The sequence below is a fragment of the Pygoscelis adeliae genome, unplaced genomic scaffold, assembly GCF_000699105.1.
Source record: "Pygoscelis adeliae isolate BGI_AS28 unplaced genomic scaffold, ASM69910v1 Scaffold119, whole genome shotgun sequence".
Classification (NCBI taxonomy): Eukaryota; Metazoa; Chordata; class Aves; order Sphenisciformes; family Spheniscidae; genus Pygoscelis; species Pygoscelis adeliae.
In genome coordinates, this window is record NW_008825560.1 from 199,119 (window position 1) to 221,917 (window position 22,799).

The 22,799-nt window shown below is 39.7% G+C and overlaps 1 protein-coding gene across 1 annotated transcript in view; it reads left to right on the forward strand.

Moving 5' to 3' along the window:
- The window catches only part of LOC103923921, a 42,339-nt gene that overhangs the window by 16,097 nt on the left and 3,443 nt on the right, over positions 1-22,799 (forward strand). The window contains exons 2-13 of the mRNA XM_009332361.1: positions 647-705; positions 2,267-2,301; positions 2,751-2,769; positions 3,542-3,653; positions 4,672-4,748; positions 11,535-11,572; positions 13,453-13,535; positions 13,784-13,823; positions 13,913-13,969; positions 15,695-15,784; positions 15,869-15,922; positions 21,876-22,228. Coding sequence (XP_009330636.1) covers positions 647-705; positions 2,267-2,301; positions 2,751-2,769; positions 3,542-3,653; positions 4,672-4,748; positions 11,535-11,572; positions 13,453-13,535; positions 13,784-13,823; positions 13,913-13,969; positions 15,695-15,784; positions 15,869-15,922; positions 21,876-22,228 — 1,017 coding nt within the window. The remainder of the gene's footprint in view (positions 1-646; positions 706-2,266; positions 2,302-2,750; positions 2,770-3,541; positions 3,654-4,671; positions 4,749-11,534; positions 11,573-13,452; positions 13,536-13,783; positions 13,824-13,912; positions 13,970-15,694; positions 15,785-15,868; positions 15,923-21,875; positions 22,229-22,799) is intronic.

Sequence of the window (22,799 nt, forward strand, 5' to 3'; positions counted from 1 at the left end):
GAGCTTCTGCCGGGCGAGGTGCGGCAGCGTAGCTCGTGTCTCCGCGGCGCGCCTAAGCGGGGCCCGCTAGCGAGTTCCTAGGCGTATCCTTTTGAGTTCGCTTCGGTGCGGCGGAAGGAGTGCCACCGTTCACCTCCTTTCTGCAGTAATTTGACGAAGGTACAACGCTGTGAGCAGGGTTTGCTCCCCCTTTAAACGGGGGGCAGGCGCCGCTGAGAGTTCGGAGGGCGGAGGAGGCCTTCGGGCACCCCTAGAGCGAGCGTGGATTGAGAACCCGGGACATCTGTAGGCTCAGAGGAGCTAGATGCTGTTTATCGGTAACGTTCTGCCAAAGCTTAATTTGATTTTGAGAGAAAAAGCTGCGGGGATTTTAGTCCATAATCTACTGCAAAGGCAAATTTTGAAGAGCTTTTGTTGCAAAGCGTCATCTGAGTATGCAGATTTTCTTGTGGAGCCTGCATTTTCTATACGTATTTGTATGAATATATTTTTGGTGAATTACTAACTTGTTCACTAAGAGCACTGAAAAAAAGACGGATTATTATATTGTGTAGAACACTAGCAATCAGTTTAGGGGTTATTTACAGGGTATAGTACTGGGTTTTGGGGTGAAACTTCTTTACCGACTTGAGATTCTTCCTTACAGAATATAAATGAATATGTAGCCGCATTAATTGCACTGAAGCAAAAAATGATTGATGGAGAGTAAGTACAAGTGCACAAGTGTGTTGTGGTTTTTTTGTTTTGGTTTGTTTTTTATTGCTCTTAAGTTCTTAAAGCAATGCAGCAAATACGTTTTGTGGAATGTAGATATTCGTTAATGCACAAAACTAAATCCTCCTCAAAATGGAAGTAACTTCTTCACAAACAGGTCCTAAATCTAGACTGTAAGACTTATTTAATTTATGCCCTAAAACATCTGTGTGTAAAGGTGGTAAAACAGGGCTATTTTATATAGCTATACTAGCTTATATATTATTACAAATACTAGCAGAAGCAGCTCTTTGAAGAGATTTATTTCATTTTATCTGTTGTGAAGAATATACTATGAGAACTAAAAGTCGAGCACAGGCGTATACGAACCTTTTCAACAGAACTTAGTCTAAGCATTAACAGCATTAAATGCTGTTGGGATTAAATATCAATATAAAAAGTGAGGCCGAACATCAGTCAGAACAGTAAGGTTCTAAAATGCTTCTCATAGTTTGCTTTCTCTTCTGTGATTGCTTCCAATTCTTCTCAATAACCATCAGCATAGGATTGCATGGAATAATGTATTGAGATAGATATGTTATGTATGTCTCCGTGCTATGGCCTAATATCCTTGCTATGTCTCCTAATCGTAATGGTTTATTTATCATGTACCCTTTCTCAGATATGTGTCGATCTGGCTTTAGCAAATCTAAATTCCAGTCCTGCATTCTGGCTTCAAAAAAGTATTTGAGAGAGCCCTCACTGTCTTAACTGGGACCCTTTTCCTCAAAGTTCCTTTACTCTGTGCCCATATATTCCTTTTCCTACCTCCAAACTTTGTGTTCCTCTTCTCTCTGCCAGTGCATACATTTCTTGTGGGAATTACCTCTTCTTTAACTACTTGCAGCTCAACGCCTTTCTTTTTTGCCTTCCTTGATTACTCTTAACTGTTGCAAGAGAAGGTAATGCAGCGCTCTCTGGATTGGAGTAACTGCCACGGTATTTCTCTTTCCTGTCCTTTCTTCTCTCCATTCTTAAAAACCATAACGTTTGAGGAAAGGAGAGACTAGCTCTCCTTGGTGCTGTCCCTGGGCCACTGTACACCTCGGATCAGAGTAAGTGTTACCCTCTAATGGCTGCTAGGAGAAATGTGTAAAGATTAAAGCCTTTTAGGGCCTTTTGAACTATTTTTCTTACGTGTTCTTTCCTAGGAAAACATCCTTTTAAGATTAGGAACTAGGATATGATTTTGTGATTATTTTTTCATTATATGTATATCGTGTTCTTTAAATAATGCTTTTTGGTTTTTTTTTAAAGCTGCAAACAGTTAATGGCTACAAATTAATATAATTGCCAGTTGGGTGTTTTTTTCTATTTTAAAGCAGCCTGATTTGAGGTTTGAAAGGCTTAATGGAGCAAAAGGGTTATGTTGACTACTATAAAAAAAAAAAATGCAAACCAATCTTACACTTTCTGTATTTATCTATAAAGCAAAAGGAAAGGTATCCTAAGACATGATTGTCAAAATCAGGTGAGAAAATGAGTAATGTCTCATGTTTGTTTTTTCTTGCAGTCGTTTGCTGACAGAGTATCAACAGAAATGCACTGATATCCTTTACTTTTCTATTAGTGTTCTTACAGAATTAGTCTATCAACATTTCTTATAAGAGGGCTTGAGGCTTTTTATTTAAGGCTTAAGTTAAGGGATGATGCCTCTAGTAAAGAACAGACTGGATAGGCTTTTGAAAAAAAAAAAAATAAGGCTTTGGAATTAAAACTATCCACTTAAGATCCGTCTGTGTCTAATATATGGCTTAATATGGACTACTTGAAACCTGCGTTGCTGAGAATGACTCAAGTTTTTTCATGTAACAGAAGCAGCTCTGCTTATTCACTTCAAATGTATTGAAGTGTTTCAATTAAATGCTTAGTTCTGCAAGTCCTATGTTTTTTGGATGGAAGTCTTTATTGGATGTTTCTTTGCAAGTGGCGATTGGATTGAAATATACTTAAGGATGTTTGAACTGTTTTTAATTTCTACCTTAACAAGAGATTACAGCTTCAATTTGCTGAACGGTAAGTTTGATTTAAACTGTTTACTAAAGATGCTATGTCTTGGACAGCTCTAGGAGTCTGATGTTGTAACAGCAACAGCCCTGGGTCTAGGCTGAGCTTTTAATATGGTCCTTTCTTTTACCATGCTTCCTAGGCCATAGTTAGCAAAGATACCCTTGATGAGGAGAGAAATCTGTCCTCCTTCTGCAATACCTGTGTGAAATTCTTTCCTGGCCCTGTGTTACATCAGAGTCTAAAGTGACCAAGTGGAGATGCCGAGCTCATCTTTTGGTGGTGGTTAAATGTAAACGTATTTGGGGCGGCCCTATTTGTATGAAGCATTTTGTCTTAGAGTTGTGGCTGTGTGCCCTTGCTTACTCTACTTGATTACAGAGGAAGAGGCAGCATATAATCTTTACGGACTCCATCCTGCCTGTTGAAAATTCCTGCAGTTGGACTCTGCTCTTATTTCACAGTCTCTACATTTCTCTATGTAGAGACACTTACTCCTGGCACTTCAGTGTAGGCAGCTGGGCAGTACTCCAGTGTGGCACATGCCATCTGCTTGCATCTAGCTTTAGGCTCAGTTTAATGTTTTAAAATCAGATCTTGAATTTTCTTTGAATGTTAAATGTTGGATGGAAAAATGAGGACACTTAGACTCTTAAAAGCCTTTGGGTATCTCTCACAGCATTTTTCCATAGGGGAAGGCAAAATACTCTGGACACTTGCCTGAAAAATCAGAACATTGAGTTTGAAAGCACCCATGTTTTTTGGCAACTTCCCGTTTCAGAGAGATCTCTGCTCTTCGTTGCCAAGTGGAGCAGATGCTACAGAAAATCCTGCCTCTGGAAAAGTGCCAGGAAGAGTTGGGTTCCTTGAAAGCAGAGTTGGAAGAGAAAAAGGTGTGCTTGTAAGGTTTAAATAACTTGCACTTCTTCTGTTGAAGGAAATGTATATATTTAATAATCATCTTAATGAAGCAGGCTTTAATGAGCCCAGTTGTTATTTCCAGCTCATTGGGACAGGCAGCTCTGGTTTTAGGTGAAATTAATTAAATGGCAGCAGGTTTCAGATAGGAACTACAAAAGCCTGAACTTTTTGCCTATGATTTTTGATCAGATCATTTGGGTTTTATTTCCTTATTTAGGAAGGAAGGAGATACATTCAAATTCCTTTGGTTTTCTGTTCTGATCTTATTAGATTACTGAACTCTCTTTAACTTGTACGACTAAAAAGGTGCAAAGAGGGTCTGTGCAGAATAGGATTTTGCTTCTGTTACCATTTTGAACATATGCTTTTACATTATTAGCTACTTGAGTTTATTCCTAATTTCTCTCCCATCCCTTAACTGAGATTTAGTCTACAGAAGAAAAGCTTTTGACTGTTCAAATCGCCTAAATACATGTATTTTTCTAGACATTAACTATTATTTCTGCAAAAAATACCCCACCCTCTTTCTTGTATTTTTTTTCATGCTGATACAAGGTAGGATATTAACATTTGTCTTGTCACTGTACCTAGTTTTTCTTCTATATTAGAACTGTTTTTTAAATCCTCTTCCCTCAGCAAGCGTTAGTAGCTGATGTCCTGATGGCACTTTTTCAGAAAAAGCAGGATTATATGTATGGTGTATAATAGTTGTGCTCTTGACTTCAGCTTTGAGTTCCTATCCAGACAGATGTTGGAGGGATATACTCAGAAGATACCAATCAATCTATATCTATTCATGTTTGTTTGTTTGTTATAACTTTTGCCTTTAAAGAAGAAGAATAACCTGACTTTTCAACTTGCTTGTTTTTCTCATTGCATAGCCAAAAAAGTATATTTGCTGTTTTCATTAGAATAGGTAAAGTGTCTGCCATCTCCCCCACCACCCCCCCCAGTAAGGACATATTTTAACTGTGCTTTCCTTCTCCACAGAGTTCTCTCAAGATTTATCGGGAGAGTCAACTGGAATATGTTAAAATTAAAGAAGAAATAGTAAACAGCGATGCTGTGTGAGTGATGCTTCATTTTTTCACAACACTTCTTTCCCCCTCTTACCTCTTCCAGAACTTGGTCTTTTACCTTACCTAGTTACGCTTTACATTTTGCTAAATTTTTTATGCTTATGGGTTCTTAGAACAGGGAGTTGATGGAAGAATGGTCTTAAAGTTTGTAGCAAACACTCTGGAAGGTAGTATTAGTTTAATTATTATCCTGTCTTGAAGTGGCTTTTGGTGGTTGTTCAGCAAAGGTTTTTAAGAACAGGATAAGATTGGAGAAGCAGCTGTAGTTTCTCCAGTTTTAAGTGGTTCTTAGTCTTGGCTTTTTGTTATTGCTGTCCGTTTCCATTGTGCTGATAAGTCTCTGAGGCTAATATATAAATTATATTGCCGAAGTGATCTGCACTTAAAATCAGTCCTTAAAATAACTGTTTTTAAAGAAACAGCTCAGCAGGCCCTGAACTGTCCACCATGTTTGGAAATGGTCAGGAGGGATTTGGTGCCAAAAAATGCAGAAGCCATTTTTGCTGCCATAACACAGAATATTGTGAAGCTGTGCCTTGATAATTCCCAAAGCTTGTTCTTCCAGTAACCAGTCACTCAAGGGCTTCCTTGCCTGGAGCGTGTGTGTGTTATGTCGTACAGCTCTTGATGGACTCTCTAATGAATTTGTCTAATTGCTTTTTAATCTGTTATACTCCTAGCCTCTAAATCACCTGTATCAGGGAACTGTGACTTCTCAGTATTGCATGGAAAGGTACTTATGCTCTCAAAAGAGAACCAGCTAATATACAGCTGAATGTTGTGAGTTTGTAGTTGTGGTTGTTTTTCTCAATGTGCATCACTTTGCATTTAGTAACACCAATGATTGCTCTCTAGTAGCTTGAAATTCTAAGACCCTTCTGCTGTTTTTTGTAGTCAGCTTTTATTTCTGATGTGTTCCAGCACACATCCCAGTGGGACTCCCACTGGTGACTCCTTACTTCCTTCCTTGTAAACTGGCTATAACTTCTAAGTTTGGTGTTCCTAAGCTATTTTGGTGTTACCAGCAGGTCGAGGGAGGTGATCATTCCCCTCTACTCAGCACTGGTGAGGCCACACCTGGAGTACTGTGTCCAGTTCTGGGCTCCTCTGTACAAGAGACATGGGCATACTGGAGAGAGTCCTATGAAGGGCCACGGAGATGATCAAGGGACTGAAGCATCTCTCAAATGAGATACCCTAGTATCTTTGCATGCCTTGTGAAACATACAGTACTCATAAGCACAGCAGCAAGCCACTATCATCCAAAAGATTGTACAAGCAGACTAGCATTGTTGTCACTTCTCCTGCCAGACTGCACTTATTTCGCATATAGGTACTCTATGTCCTGTGAGCTTAAAGGAATCTTCAGCACATCATCCTATCTAAGAGCAGCAGAGAGGAGCTACCCCATTGCTAACTGCATCTTAAGAGGGAACCGACCACCCTAATGTGCTGGCCATATACTGTGTCAATAGAGATATATCGCCTATCTCCTATCTGTCACTCATATCTTCAAGAAGAAGGAGCCAGGAAGCTACAGGCCAGTCAGCTTCACCTCGATCCCTGGGATGGTGGTGATGGAGCAGCTCATCCTGGAACCCATTTCCAGGCACATGAAGGACAAGAAACTCCTCAGGAGTAGTCAGCATGGCTTCACCAAGGGGAAGTCATGCTTGACTGACTTGATAAACTTCTACTATGAACAGATGTGCCTGGTAGATGAGGGGAGAGCAGTGGCTAGTGTCTGCCAGGCCTTCAGTAAGGTCTCTGACACTGTCTCTCATAAAAGCCTTATAGCCCCTCAAGCTGTTGCTAGAGGGGCTGGAAGAGCAGACAGTGAGGTGGATTGAAAACTGGCTGAATGGCCGGGCCCTAAGGGTGGTGACGAGCGGCGCAAAGTCTAGTTGGAGGCCAGTAACTAGAGGCCAGTGTACCCTGGGGGGAGAGGAGAAGGAGGACCACATACTGGGTCCAGTCCTGTTTAACGCCTTTGTTAGTGATCTGCACGATGGGGCAGAGCGTACCCTCAGCAAGTTTGCCAAATGACACAAAGTTGGGAGGAGTGGCTGATAGGCCAGAGGGGCATGCTGCCATCCAGCGTGAGCTTGACAGGCTAGAGAAATGGGCTGACAGGAAACTTCTGAAGTTCCAGAAAAGGACCTGGGGATCCTGCTGGACACCAGGTTGGGCATGAGCCAGTGATGTACCCTTGTGGCAAAGAAGGCCAATGGTGTCCTGGTCTGCATTAGGCAAAGTATTGCCGGCAGGCTGAAGGAGGTGCTCCTTCCCCTCTGCTCAGCACTGGTGAGGCCACGCCTGGAGTACTGTGTCCAGTTCTAGGCTCCCCAGTACTCGAGAGACATGGACATACTGGAGAGAGTCCTGTGAAGGGCCACAAAGATGCTTAAGGGACTGGAGCATCTCTCCCTTGAGGAAAGGCTGAGAGAGCTGGGACTGTTCAGTCTGGAGAAGAGAAGGTTTGGGGTGGTATTATCAATGTCCATAAATACTTGAAGGGAGGGTGTAAAGAAGGTGGAGCCAGACTTTTTTCAGTGGTGCCCAGTGACAGGACCAGAGGCAATGGGCACAAACTGAAACACAGGAGGTTCCCTCTGAACATCAGGAAACGCTCCTTTTACTGTGAAGGGTGACTGAGTACTGGCACAGGTTGCCCAGGGAGGTTGTGGCCTCTCTGTCCTTGGAGATACTCAGCAGCCATCTGGACATGGTCCTGGGCAACTTGTTCTAGATGGCCCTGCTTGAGCAGGGGCATTGTACAAGATGACCTCCAGAGGTCCCTTCCAACCTCAAACATTCTGTGATGCTATAGCTATTTTATCAACTTTGATGCTGAGGCCATTTTAAGTAGTAGGTCACATGAGTTCAGTAATTTGAGAGCTGAGTTTCTTCAGAAGCCAAATTCTACTGAATTGCTCATAAAATGAATGTTAATCTACAGTTACTGTAAAATAATTTAGGTCAAAAATTATCTCAAGTCCTTTGGTCCAGTCTGCCATTCAGAGCCAGTGTCAAAGGTAGGTTGCTCAGGACCTTGTCTAGTTGAATTTTGAATATTTACAGGGATGGCAGTTCCCCAATTCTGAGCTTATAACAAGCGTGATAACTTGACACAAATACGCATGTCCACTGTGAAGAAGGTTTTAGGTATGAAATTACTCCTACAGACAAGCTTCAAAAGAAATACTCAAAATGTTAGACTGTTACAGAAGTAAGGTTGCTCATTTAAATTAAAAGATCACATTCTCTCTAAGGATGGAATAAATATGACAGACAGTTGTTTATATTTTTCAGCTTTTGAGTATTACAAATATAACCACATGGGTTTTGCAGTTTGGGTAGATTATAATTATGTATTCTGCTTCTGAATGCAACTTCTGTTACATAGCTTTCTGTCAGCTGAAGTTGTGCATGCATCTTAGATCAGATAGGAGCTTGAGTTGCGTAGCATAAGAGGAGTTCTGTCCAAATGCATCATCTACAAACCTTGCTTTTTGTGAATGACTAGAGTTAGCATCTACCTATTTTCTTTCTTAATGTAACTGCATGTGTTGATGAAATTAGTCAGCATACTACTGCACCTGTAAAAGTAACTATTTCTTCTGTAAATATCATTGCAATGATAAACGTTGGCATTTAGCGGTGCTCTGGTTATTCAGATTCTTAGTTGTTTGTATCATAGAATTTCTATCTTGAGTTGGAAGGGACCTATAAGGATCATTGAGTCCAACTTCATACTCCTTGCAGGACTACCTAAAACTAAACCATATGACTGAGAGCATCATCCAGACATTCCTTGAACTCTGACTGGCTTGGGGCCCTGCTTCCCTAGGGAGCTTCCTCCAGTGACCGACCACCTTCTCTGTGAAGAACCTTTTCCTAATGTCCAGTCTGAACTTCGGCTGATGCAGCTTCATTCCATTTCCTCGTGTCCTGTTGCTGGTCACCAGAGAGAGGAGACCAGTACCTCCCCCTCCACTGCCCCCCTTGAGGAAGTTGTAGACTGTGATGAGGTCACCCCTCAGCCTTCTCTTCTCCAAGCTGAACAAACCAAGTGACCTCAGCCGATCCTCCTAAGTCTTGCCCTTGAGAACTTTCACCATCTTGGTCGCCCTCCTCTGGACACACTCTAATGGTTTGATGTCCTTCTTGTATTGAGGTGCCCAAAACTGCAACCAGTACTCAAGGTGGGGCCGCACCAGTGCACTGTAGAGTAGGACAACCAGCTCCCTTGACCAGCTAGCTATGCTGTGCTTGATGCACCATGGTTGGCCCTTTTAGCTGCCAGGTAACGATGTTGACTCATGTTCAACTTGCCATCAACGCAAACCCCCGGATCTCTTTCTGCAGGGCTGCTCTCCAGCCTCTCATCCCACAGTTTATACATATAACCAGGATTACCCTGTCCCGGATGGAGAATCTGGCACTTGTTCTTGTTAAATTTCATCTGGTTGGTGATTGCCCAGCTCTTTAGTCTATCCAGATCTCTCTGGAAGGCCTCTCTACTCTTGAGTGAGTCCACAGCTCCTTCTAATTTCATATCATTGTCAAACTTACTTAATGTACACATTTGACTCCTGTGTCCAGATCATATATAAAAACATTAAAGAGCACTGGCCCTAAAATTGAGCCCTGGGGAACTGCACTGGTGCCTGGCCACCAGCCTGATGTAATGCCATTTGCTATAACTCTTTAAGCCCGACCCCTCAGCGAATTGCTCACTCAATGTATTATGGACTTGTCTAGCTGTGTGCTGGACACTTTGTCCAGAAGGATACTGTGAGAGACTGTATCAAAAGCTTTACTAAAATCCCAAACCACCTCATCTACTGGCTTCCCTTGGTCAACTAGATGGGTGACCTTGTCATAAAAGGAAATTAAGTTGGTTAAGCAGGACTTTCCCCTCGTGAACCTGTGCTGGCTATGACCAATGACTGCATTGTCTCTCAAGTGTTTTTCAGTAACTCCCAGAATAGCCTTCTCCATAATTTTACCTGGCACTGAAGTGAGACTGACAGGCCTGTAATTACCAGGGTCTTCCTTCTTACCCTTCTTGAAAATTGGGACAACATTTGCCAGCTTCCAGTCGACTGGGACCTCTCCAGGCTCGCAAGAGCACTGAAAAGTAATGGAGAGAGGTCCTGCGATGTCAATCGGCCAGCTCTTCTAGTACCCTGGGATGAATCCCATCAGGCCTCATAGACTTACATGCATCCAGCTGGAGCAGCAAGTCTTGAACAAGTTCAGGTTCGGCTGGGAGTTTATCATCCCCCCAGTCACGGTCTTCCAACACAGGGCTCTGGGGGTCCCAGGGCCCATCATTAGTGTTAAAGACAGAGGTGAAGAAGGCATTAAACGTCTCTGCTTTATCTACGTCCCTATTTATTAGGTGACCGACCTCATCAAGTAATGGACCAATGTTATCTCTGATCTTCCTTTTGCTGTTAATATTTTAAAAAGCCCTTTTTATTGTCCTTTAGAGTACTGGCCAGCTTGAACTCTAATTGAGCTTTGGCCGCACGAATTTTCTCCCTACAATGGTGAACAGCATCTCTGTAGTCCTCCCATGTCGCCTGTCCTTGCTTCTGATGTTCATACATTGTAGATGCAGTACTTCTGTGCATTGGTCAGAAGATAATCTACAGAGAAACAGAAGTTTGTTACCTGCTATTTTTCAAAGGACAACCCCCCCTTTTTTTTTCTTTTTTTTTTTTCTGCAAAGATGTATTATGAGGATTTTTTTCTGAAATTCTCACCTATGGCTTGACTGTCAAAGCCATCATCTGAGTATAGAGAGAGTTAAGTATGAACCTGTTCAGGCTGTGAAGGCCTAAGAGCACCAATCTATTTGTAGTATAAATGCTTTGACTACTGAACATGCCAAAGGCGGTCAATCGTCCTGTTTCCTAGTGGGTTTTCAAATGTATTCTAGTTAATGTCTGAAGTGATGATTAAAGCTCGCACATCCAGAAAGGCTTAGGCTGTAAATCTCAATCCATTATACAAGTTTTAATATGGGGAATGGACGAACTGTGTTCTTCATGAAAGTGATCAGTGAGCATTGGTAACTTGTGTTTGTCAGGACAGAGTCCTCTACTTATCAAAAGAGTTTAAAAACTGCTTCTGGGATATTGGGATTTAGCAGAAGGAAATAATAGAAGTGTTTACTTTTTTTATTTTATTTTCCAGTTCTGTGTATGTTTTACATATAAGGTAGGGCTGAAAATGCTGAAGGCAAAATTCTTCAAGATGCATAATTTTTTTGGTTTTGGTTTGGCTTTCGTAAACACCTGGATATTCTGAACAAAAAGCTGTGGGACATAAGTGATCCTGAAGGCTATTTCTGATTGTCTCATTGCTTAGGTCTTATTGATTGTAAGTAAGGCTTAATTGTTTTTAAGGAGTAAAACTAACCTGCCTGCGTTACATCATAGAAATGCAAAAACTGGAAGCCATTTTTCTTGGGTTGTGTTTGTAACTCCAAGTTGTAGCTGAAGGTATATTTATGTACCTGGGTTAGTGGACTGACTCTCTTAAGAGCAAACTCTACCTCTGTAACAGATACAGCTGTTTGTGTGAGAATGTCAGCAACATGCCACTGATTTAAGTTTTCAACTTCAGGGATACATTGGTCTCACAGGTCCTGGGTCTAGGAAGTGGGTTTCCTCTGAAATGGCTAGATTATTTTTTTTCCCTGGCTTTTCATGCAACATAATTCTATACAAAAATGATGTATTAATGCCTTCTTTTTAACAGGAGAAAGAAACTGGAAACAAAAGTGAAGAAACTTGAAGGTAACTTTCTACATTGTGTTACTGTGCTGTTGAACTACTCCATTTCTTGATTCCTTTTTTTATCCAAAGAAGTAACTGCAACTTTCTAACTCTGAGGCCCCAAGGAGCAAGGCAGGGCAGTACTATGTGTGGTGCTTAGTCTCTGAATTACATCAGCCCTCCTGCAAAATGTTTTCTGTTGAGTATCTTAGGCACATGGTGTAAATGAGGTTGGAAGGGAACTTCTGGTCATTAAAACCTCAAAGGATGGAGTCTGCCCAGCCTGTCCAGGCAACCTGATTCGCTGCATGGCTGTCTTCATGGTGAAAAAGCTTTTCCTTAATAGCTGGTTGGAAACGCTCTTGTTTCAACTTATGCCTGATGTCTCTCATCCTCCCACCATGCGCCACTGAACAGTTCCATCTTCTTGATACCTCCTTGTAGGTACAGGAAAGCCACTCTTGGATCCCTTCTAAGTATTTTTGGTTTTTTTTTTTTCCTCTCAAGCTAATTAAGTCTAGTTCAATGAGCCTGTTTTCACAGGGCATGTGCTCCAGCATTCTAATAGTCTTGGCAGGATTCTTCTAGTCATGTTTATAATCATATTTAAATATGTAGTGATCCTGACACATGTTTTCTGATTTTTAAATAGTCTGGCAATTGGTTTTTGGTTGGTTTGTTTGCTTGTTTGTTTTGTATTTGAGTAGAGATAAAGCACTTGCCTCATGGAACTGTGTTTTTCTTGTTTTGCTAGTAGAGGGTGGATATGCATAAAGCATTCTGATACTTAACTTGTGGTACTGTTAGTTGGCAAGGCAAATACTTTCATTCATGACATACTTACAGCTGTGCTTACCGCAGTTTAAAGTACAGTGAACCGAGTGACTGGTATCTTAGTGTTAGAACCCCCCCAAATCTTACTGCAAAGTACAGGTACAGGGGGTCTATTTTGATGACCATTTTGGAGTGGAGGTTTTTATATCCTCTTGCCCCCAAAAACTCAAATTCTGACAGAGCTAGAACAAAATACTGTGAGATAGTCACTCAAATTGGACCTAGGACAAACTAGTTTGTTTTGTGCTTCTATGGGTTCATTAAATATCCCAGACCCTGTATTTTAGCCTGGTATCTTTTGTCAATCTGAAATTTTCCCATGATTGTTTTTTGTCAACCTACCACCTGAGCTGCCTTTTTAATGCTCTTTCTTTTGATATGCCCTCTTCTGTGACCTGATCTGATCAGCAGGCAAGTTCCATCTGTCTTCTCTGCTGTCCATGTATAAGTAACCAAGCTGATCTCTCAGGAGTTCTCTCAAGTATCTGTCTTGCTTGAGAATTTCCCTAGGAACCTCACATTCAATCCTCATTTACCTGCCCTGTACTTTTTATTCCTACCCATCTACACTCTTCCCAGGTGTCTGTTAGACATTAATAGATAAGTTACTCTTCTCTGTTTATTAGTCTTGAGTGCTGTCTACATCTTTCTAATGTTATGGTGTTTTCATCTTTGAACCAGAGCCCTCTTCTAAATAAGAGAATAAAATACATAAAAAAAGCATTGCACCTCATTCTTAATTTTATTCCCTTTTTTCACGTAGTGTATATTGTTCTACAGTACAGTATCAGTACAATATGACCCACTTTTCATTCTTGCATGTAAGTGAGAAAAGTAATAAATGTATTTCAGTAGTTCAGAATAGTAATTATGCAGTGGAAGACAACATACTTGTATGCATGAGTTGTTGTCTTAATGAGCCAAAATATAACTTCAACAGATTTGTATTTCACACTACCTATTTTTTTTCTGGTTATTTGATTTGCAAACTAGTGACCAATACTACCTAAATTAGTTGTCTCTTATATCATAGTTTCTAACTTGAATTTTGGTTCTCTTTCTTGAAGAGGCTGCAACAAAGCATACACAGGACTTCAGACAACTGAAAACTGAAAAGAAAAGGCTTGAAAAGGAGTTAAAGAAGGCACAAGTAAGACTTTCCTGGTCTTTTGGATGAAGCTTCTTTTAGTATTTCTGGGGGTAAAAAAGGAAGTTACTAGTAATAGAGATACTGAAATAGTAAAATTACATTTGTTGGGGATATTGAGCAATTCACCTTAAGAGATAGAAATTTTCGAACTGAAGCATGAGCTTTGAAATGTTGATTTAGATGTCATGCAAGAGTAGATGCTCTGCAAACTATGTATGGCATGAAAAGTTATTATTTAATTTTAACAGGGAAAACTTGATGGTGTACTTAAAGAGAAGTGCAGAAAAGGTAAGTGTTCACCTTTGATTGCCTTCAGATTTGTGTGTGGTATTGTTCCATTTGAACATTTCCTTTCCCTCCTCTCCTCTTTTTAATAGTTAAGCATGTGGAGACCCAGAGTTCAAGTGAAGATCTTACAACAGATATAGACAAAGGTAAGATTTTTTGCAAGACTGTTCTCTGTGCGGAACCAACCATTGCAGCTCTTCTGGAGTTGCATTTTTGGAAACAGAGGGTACTGACAGAAATGCTGTAAGAGCAGATATGATTGATACAAATATGTTACACTGATGAAGGATTAATGTAATAGATGACTATTTTCAGTTTTGCAGTAAGGAAAATACTTGATTCATTAAAATGACTAGTCTACCCCATGCATGTGTGAAGTCAGTTGTTGTGCAATTATAAAACAGAATGCAAACACTGAGAAAAATACAAAATAATTCCATTGTCTCATTGAAATCATAAAGGAAGCATGCAAAGCAAAAGATAGAAGATAGGAGTGTAATCTGCTACAATTTCTATGTGAGGCTCTGTAAATCAAGTGGAAATCCAGGATGTATAGCTGTTTCTTATCCTATTGACTTTTTTTCCCTAATGATCTAAAATAGCTGCTACAAATTATCTGCATCTAACTGTGTAATGGAGCAAACTCCTAAACTTCCTCTAAAGTACTGAGGCCAAACTTTAAGCAAATTTATTTTTTGCATATTTGCAGTCTTTTAAAATACTGGTATTGCTTTTGAATTGTTTAGAAGTTCTGAAGGCAATTTTCAGGCAAAAGAACTTCCCTGTTCTATTTCTTGCTTTGCAATATTTGTATGTAAAGTTTGTTGCCAAAATTAAACTTTTCTGAAAAAGGTAGACCTTGTCAGTTCTTGTGTGTCTTGGCATATTTTTACTGCCTTTGGATTGCACTAAATTGGTACCCAATTTCATCCTTTAATTCTTAATTAATGGCAAAATGGGAAAATTAAGATCTGAGCTCTAATTTGAGCTTCCAATAGCAGCAAGGCTTTATTACTAATGAGAAATTGTTAGTGTTGTTAATAGCTGTCATGCAAAATATGGCAGGTTTTCCTCTTATGTGCTGAGGTTTTTTAATATGTCTCTTCATAAAATAGTAGCAGTTTGCTGTGGTCTTTGACTTATGGAATTGGTACAAAACCAGTAGTCTCAGTTCCTGATTGTTGGATCTGATGATAGTTTTGGCATAAGTAGGTGAGATGCTTGTGTATTTTGTTGAGTTTTTGGTCTGTTTCTCCCTCTCCACCTGCCCTTTTGGTTCTGGAACTAGGTTGTTTGGTATCACCTACCAATGGTGCTGTTAGGACTCCAGACAATGTCTACTAATGTTATGGCCTGATAGTTAATTCAGATACATTTAATGTGCTGTTGCTCTATGGTAAGACTAAGACAAGTTACTACTGAGTGGGCATAAAGAAAGAATGTGATATAAATTCTTTCTTCCTAAAACATTTCCTCCCCCATTTATGTTCATGTCACCTGAGTTGTTCTAGAAAGCTGTTTAATTTCACTAATGCTACATTCAAATCTGCTTTTACATTTTACTCTGGGGGCTGCTACAACTTTCTGCCACCTTCACTATAGAAAGGAAAAGCTAAAGCGTTCTGCAGCTGTTCCTTCGGTCTGCTATGCAGCTATGGCCAATACAGGATCCATTCTCTCAATGGCATCTAGCATTTCTCTTTCTCTGAAGCTAAAATGCCCCTATGTCCCTTGTCTTAATTTTTGTTGTGGGTATTTTGAGTTTTGTTGTAGGCATGTCTGTGTTCTGAGTAAAAATAAAGAAACATAAATTCTTAGCTCTCTGAGCAGTTGAGGTTTTCCTCAATTTATAAAAATATTTATTTTAACAGAAAAAATAAAGCTCTTGTTAGAAGAACTCTGGATGTGCATTGACAGTGCAACAGGAAAAAGAGAGAATCGAGAAAATGATCCTGTCTTGGGTGAGATGGCATGCTAAGTCTTGACATTTTCTTGAAGCTGTCTCTTTTTCTGACCAAAAATAAATGTTGATACATTTTTTTCAGCTTCTGTTCAGGATAAGGCATGGCCTGAAAAAAGAAGACTGACTGTTACAGAAGGTAGGTTCCAGTAAATGTGAATTTATTAATATGCAAGTGCATTAATTTAGTCTTACTGTGATGGGTACTGTTTGCATAACACTTTTTTGACAGACTTAAATACTTCCCTTGGTGATTGCCTGGTCAAGTACATGTGTGATTAGAATATTTGAAAATAATTGCAAATATTAATTTGAACAGCCAAGTAAACTGGCTGTTATAAAACTAAATAAAAGCTGTTGTAATCTGCTGTTGCAATTGAGAAATCAAATTCTTTTACTATAAGCCACTTTCGCTATTTCTAAGTAGTCCAGACTCACCTCTCATGTTTATACCTTAATTATTATATCATTATAAAATCTGCAGTGTATAATGTGAATTACAGCATGCAAGCACTCTTTTTAGTCTGAAACAAACACATGGTAACATAGTTGGATTGTAAAATTTAAGAAGCTGTTACTACCATTTTCTTCATTCATAACTGCATGAATAATAATAGATAACGGTGCATTAATTTTCATATTTGTGATACAGAGAAACAAAACGTATAATTTGGTGATAGCTTTAATTTTGTAATGTGATATTCAGTATAATAATAAAAAATAATCTGAGTAGTTATCCATATGCACATTCACAACAAACTTGAACTGTTTTAACTTCACATAACAGATGTCATTTTCCTTTTGCCCTCAAGAGTAATAGGTGCCTTGAAGCTGCATTAGTATTTCTGTAGTTGTCTCTCCAGAGTGTGCTTATTAATCTTTCATTTTTCTTTTATTTTCTCTGCTACTTTGGTTTTCTGTTAACTCAGGCTGTAGAGATACTGTCTGGGATAAGTACCCTGCCTTATTAAGAGCTTTGAAGGTGAACTGTTATCCTGTCTCCCCACCCTGTTAAGTCTGAAAGTTTGATACCAGTGTAGGTCCCAATGAATCTAGTTTCAGACTGTGTTCCGGTGGAATCCACTTAAGAGGCGCCAAAATATAAGGACCGGCTCATAAACCGGCTTATCCACCTCACTCCCACCAGTTTAATGCAGCAGATCTGTGGCTTCAGCTCCAAAACTGAGCTAGACAATTGTCCCCTGAGATTCTGAATTTGGTTTCTTGATCAAGGGTCAATCAAGTGACAAGAACAAGCACAAGAAGCTGGGGAGTTTGAAATACGGATGATTTCAGGGGTATCGGTTTCTAGTGTCATCCCCTTCCCATCCACCGCAAGGGGGTCTTTAGATTCTAGGAGTCTTGTCCCATCTTTCCTATTCACATCTTCTCAAGGAAACTACAGTACTTTCACAAAAGGAAGCAATTGTCCATAACAGTCCCTTCTAGTCAGTCCCTCTTTTGCTTTTGTTGGAGTGGCTAGATATTGTAGAAATACATCTTACTTTCTGTTGCTTTGCGTTTGTTTTTTCCGTCTTTAAGCCTAGGACAGCCATCTTGGTGTTCTGCCTCTCGTGAAAGCGGCCATTACCTTGGATTCATAATGGCAAAATGCTTATGTTTACAGATGCAATCTTCTAGCAAGTAAAAGGATCTTAATGAGTTTGCCCTAATTTCTTGTCCCATATTATAATGGTTTCATCTTAGAGAGCAAATCATCTTGACGGTAGTATTGCTGAAGCATCTTTTCCAGAGAACGTCAGTTCATCTGTCTGCCTGGATCTAGCCTTTCAGAAAGATACCTCTTTGACTGATTTCTTAGTACACTCAAGTGTGCTGTAAAATATCCAAAGCTTTGCATTAGAATCAGTGCCTTCTCTGTTCCACCAGGGTTGATACCACTTTGAATGGCTTTCTTGAAGAGCATGTTCATGTATGAAAACTGGAAGACTCATCATGCTTTCCATTCATGCTTTTTCCAGGAAACGTGGAGGTTTTACCAAACTTAATTTAAAAGCATTTTGCTTGGTCACGTTAGTATTGTTACAAATCTGCCGGTAATAAAGTTGACTCTACCTGCAGCTGACCATCAGACCAATAACCTTAGACCATAATCTAAGGTTAATAAGACAGTGCTGGTTTTTTAGACTTCGGAAAACTGTTTCCCATGTAATTTGAGCGTAAAGTCACCTACATTGTGAATGGACATGTGAAGAAGAATTTGAATAATCTTGCAGCCCAATGCTGAAGATTTTGGTAATTTGGATTCTCCAACAGGCACTGTTTATATGCAGGTTTATGGTGAGAGGAGATGAGGGAAGATGGGAAGACCACGTCTGGGAGGAGCTGAGCCTCTTCAAGTAGTTACGTATAACAGGGTTCTGAGCTAAATCTGGCCTACTACAGAGCTATACCCATCTTATCCGATCTTCCTTTTTGTTTGAGGATCCAGGATAGGGGAGAAGCTGCATGCAGATGTTAAGAGCAGGGATGGAAACAGAGCATACTGGAGGTACCTTGGTGTCTGCTTTAATACCAGATAAAAGGAGATACAAGGCAGTGGCATTACATGTAAAATACAAAGATAAGACCAAATCCCTAAGGGCCTGTGTATGTTTTATGGTCCTGAGATTAAAGTCCATAGGATGCGAGTGATTTAAGAAGCAGACCTCTTTTCTGTCTTAAAGACCATGTGAAAATCTCTTAAGATAACACCTTTTTAGATAGTGTAGCATTACACATTTAGTTTCAGGTATGCAATGTTCACCCTAATTATTTGTTTCCTATGATGGGATGTGGGGATTTGCTGTCTCGAAAACCAGAATATGGTCTGTAGTTCTGAAGAATAGCTAGTGTATAAAACATCCTGAAATTCACATAATTGGAAACAGGTTGAAAAATTGAGGGTTGTCAGCAGGGCATTAGAAATTTTCTGTGGCGGGATTTTTCCTCAGAGAAATATTGCTGTTTGTCCTTGAGAAGTGTGCAGTTGCTACTGCCAGGCATTTGCAGTCACTGTGCTGATAGTGATGAGATTTTGCTGTAAACCAGAAGAGATTCTATGGCTAGATGAATTATTTTGCTAAAACATCCAGCATCTGGATAATCTGGTCTTTCTTTTTGAGAGAAAAAAAACAAGACCTGTGTCAGAAAGTTGCTTTGTTGTTTAGGGTGGGGAGAGAAGAGGACATTGTTTTGCAGCGGTGAATTACCCTGCAATGTGGATGATCAGGAGCAAGGATTTGAGTTGTAAAATTCAATTTGTTTAGTACCAAAGCAACCGATGTTAGCATTGGATTGCTTATTTCATGTCTGCTCTCCTTTCTCCATTATTCATCAAGGAATTATTTCACAGTAGTGCGTGGTAGATTTTGATGGTGTTTTCAGATCAGAGTAATCTTAACCTTCTCTCAGAAGTGGGAGAAAGCAGCGATGTAAGGGTTTGAAGCTAGATTCCAGGTTGTAGATTTGAGGACAAAACTTAATAATTTTGGTAAGTGACATAATGAAAAAGAGTACGATTCCCTGGATAAAGTAAAATTTGTCTGTGAAATATGATCTTTGAGAGGATCCTTCTGATGAGAAGGGCTCGATATTAGTAGGGCTTTTCCTGGACCTGAAGTTCAGACCAAGGTGCCAAAGAGTTGACTGATTCCTATAGAGAAGTTTACTATATCCTGAACCTTTGAAAATTGCTATGACAACTCTTCCTACAGATAAAGGGGTAACCATGAGAAAAGCATCTCATTCCTAAAGAAATTCAGACAAAGTTATCAGGGATTGGGTTGGAAAGGGGTGAAGAGAGAAGGATGGAGAATCTCTTAGTTATTCAGAAATTATATCTTTGACCCCTTTCTCAGAGGGAACTTTTCAGTGGATAGTGTATATCAATATTCTTAGGCTCCATATAGGCGTATGACTGATCTTGAGAGTATAGATAGGATGTAAAGTGCCTGATAACTTAGTACTATTGTGTAGTTCACTGTGCAAAGTAAACTTCCCAATTGTCTAATTGGAAGTTCTTCTAGGGGCAAAATACGGAACTGTTTGTTTCTGACCGCTTCAGTGTGGAGAAAGTTCTGAGATTAGAACTGGTTGGTACAAAGGAGCGTGACAGAAATCTAAGATACAATCCAAGATTATATCTTAGAGAGAACCACCTTCTGAATTTTCCTTCTTTTCTTTGTTTCTGCTTGTGAAGGATCTGCTTTTCCCTTGGATGGTCTAATGGGACTCGAATTGTAAAAGGAATCTAGGTTTTTCATGACAAGATGTAGAACATCCTGGAAGCTCTATGTACTGTAGCTCATAAATAACTTTATAAAACTGTGTGTGATCTTAAAACTTGTAAGATGCTCCTTTGACCAAAGGAGATATCAGAGCTTACTTATCCTTGGGGAAAATGAGGTGGTAAGGCCCTTCAGGGTGAACAGTTTCTCCCTCCTCCTACTGTCCATTGCAACAATTGAGATTTTGACACGGAGCTGCTACATGGAGTGACTGAGATGGATCTTGGAAACAGGGGGTTTGATCAGTTTTCCTACTAACTCCTTTAGTGGAGCCAACATATCAGAATGTGCTTAAAGGTTATTGGGAGACAGATCTCTGGGAGGTAATTTTCACCTATCGAATGAAATTAGTATTTTCAAATCTGATACCACCACTGATGCTGCTTCAGGAGTATCTCTGCAAGTTCTAGTAGTGAATAAACACAGACAGCAATAATGAAGCACACTATTCTTTTTTATTTTTCCAACAGAATGCAAGTTGTGCCAATTAAATCAATACGTCCTCTGTTCAAAACCATTTTGTGCATGTGCTGTTCTTTATACTGTGGGATGGTACCTGGATGTACACAGAATAGGCGTGATCTCTTGCTTGAATACTGCTGATTCTGTGTCCAATAGTGTTTGTGAGCACTATAAACAAGATCACACATACAAATGTCGTATAAGAATTGCAAATACTACAGAGTAGGTTCTAGTTCCGTGTGGCACACTGGGATTTTGGGATTGTTGATTTCTGCTGTTTTATTGGAGGTCGTCTTTTCTTTTTATAAAATCATAGAATTTAAATTTCAGAAAACTGGGCCATCTTTTCACTGTTAAAAGTATCTAGCGCAATTATAATCAATATTTAAATTCTTTGTCTCTACTGTTTAGACTTTCCTGGGGCAATGTCTTTTCTCTGCATGCATAAGAAATGGGTTACTGTGTAATAATAAAAAGTGTGATTTGAAAAGGAACAAAACAAAATACAATGCAAAGAATCGCACAGAGCATTTGGACATGCCTTCTTGCTGCTAGAATAACTGTAAAACTGGTATAGTTGACATTATCTTGAAAGGGTTGTCAGCTGCTCAGTATCTTTCATTGTCTTAGTGGTTCAAACTCCTTTTGCATAGGTATGTTGTGCGGGCAACCTCACTTCTAAGGTTTTTTTTTTTAAGGGTTCAGCTTTATCTAATTCACATCATTAGAGACAAAATCTTGCACAATTAGACTCAATATTGAAATTTAAAGAACCAATGCTTTAAAAGCATATGCATATTAAATCATAAAACTAGGAATATAGCTAAGAACTCCCTTACTGTGTTTATCGCAGGGTATAACTGTAACTGGTCAGCAAGTGCAGCTGCTGGCTCAAAGCTACAGGTTGCTTTAAGCTGAGAATTACAACCTGAGTGGGGAATGTCACTGCATGCTTGTCCTGCTTTTCCTGAACATCAGTTACTGGGCTAAAACTGAAATAAATCATTGAGCTGGATGGACCTTCAGTCCTACCCAGTATGGCCCTTCCTGATAAGAAAAATTGGGAAGAATAGCCTTAACGATCCAAGTCAGAAAGTGGTTTGGGGGGGAGCTCTTTGCACATACATATACCTTTTTCATGAAAAAATAATTGTTTGTGAATAACAATATCTGATCTCTGTAAGGAAAATATTTCTGAAAGTGACATTAAGTGCTTCTTATTACTAGTCTATGGGAACATCACTTGAAAAGACGGTTATGCATTCTTATTACTATGATGTATTATTTCTATAAAGAAAAATGGGAGGGGAAAAAGTTCTTAACAATATTTTTGTGTCTTAGAAACTGTACAAATCCACCAAAAGATCAGGAAGTGTGACGGCAAAACACTACCTTGGTATTCTTCACTAGAAAGTGCTGGAAAGCAAAATTCTGTAACAGCCATGCAACTTCAAGCGTGTACTGAGCCTTTTGGAGGCGACTGTGTTGAGAACAGGACTACTGAAGAACGTCTGCAGGGTGGTGAGGATAAAACTGTAGATGTGATAATACAGACAGATGGGGCACACAGCAGTTCAGACTTCTCTGATCAGGAGCAAAAGGGCCCAGGTGGAAATGTGATGGATATATTGAATTGGGCCAGGCCTCTCCCTGCTCTACTTTCTCCAGTACAGCTTTCGCCACTAACTACACAGGTGAGTTTCAGGATGTGTCTGACTTGGCACTAACTTTGTATAATTACTGCAAAAATAATGATTTGATATTCCTGGGCTTTTTTATTTTTTTGAGTATCAGTATTAGTTACTCATGCACTGAAAGGGTCTCCCTGTGAGTGTTTAGATCCGTATGGATACTTTTTTAACTTCTAGCATACTGCCTGTGGAAAGGGGCAAAACATAATTTTCAGAAGTATATTTAAAACAAAGTCACCCATGTCTCAACTGCTGTCATAATTTCTTTTCCCACTGTTGCAGACTTACAGTCCCAACTCCTGTTGGGTGTAAGCGTGGCTTTCATAGCAAAATTCCACAGCTTGAAAGTCAAGGGGAACCTACTCAAATGTTGTTTTCCAGTAATCTTAGAATGCAAGTAGGTAGGTGAAAAAGTCTCTGACTTTTCACAGAGGTACTTCCCATTTGCTATGAAGAACAATGATGGAGAAGGATGTAATTCTGTTGATCAGCCTTAATCTCTCAAAACCACTGCATGTCAGGGCCACTAGTGTATTTGTTTAGAGAAATAGATCTTAAAACTGATACCAGGCTT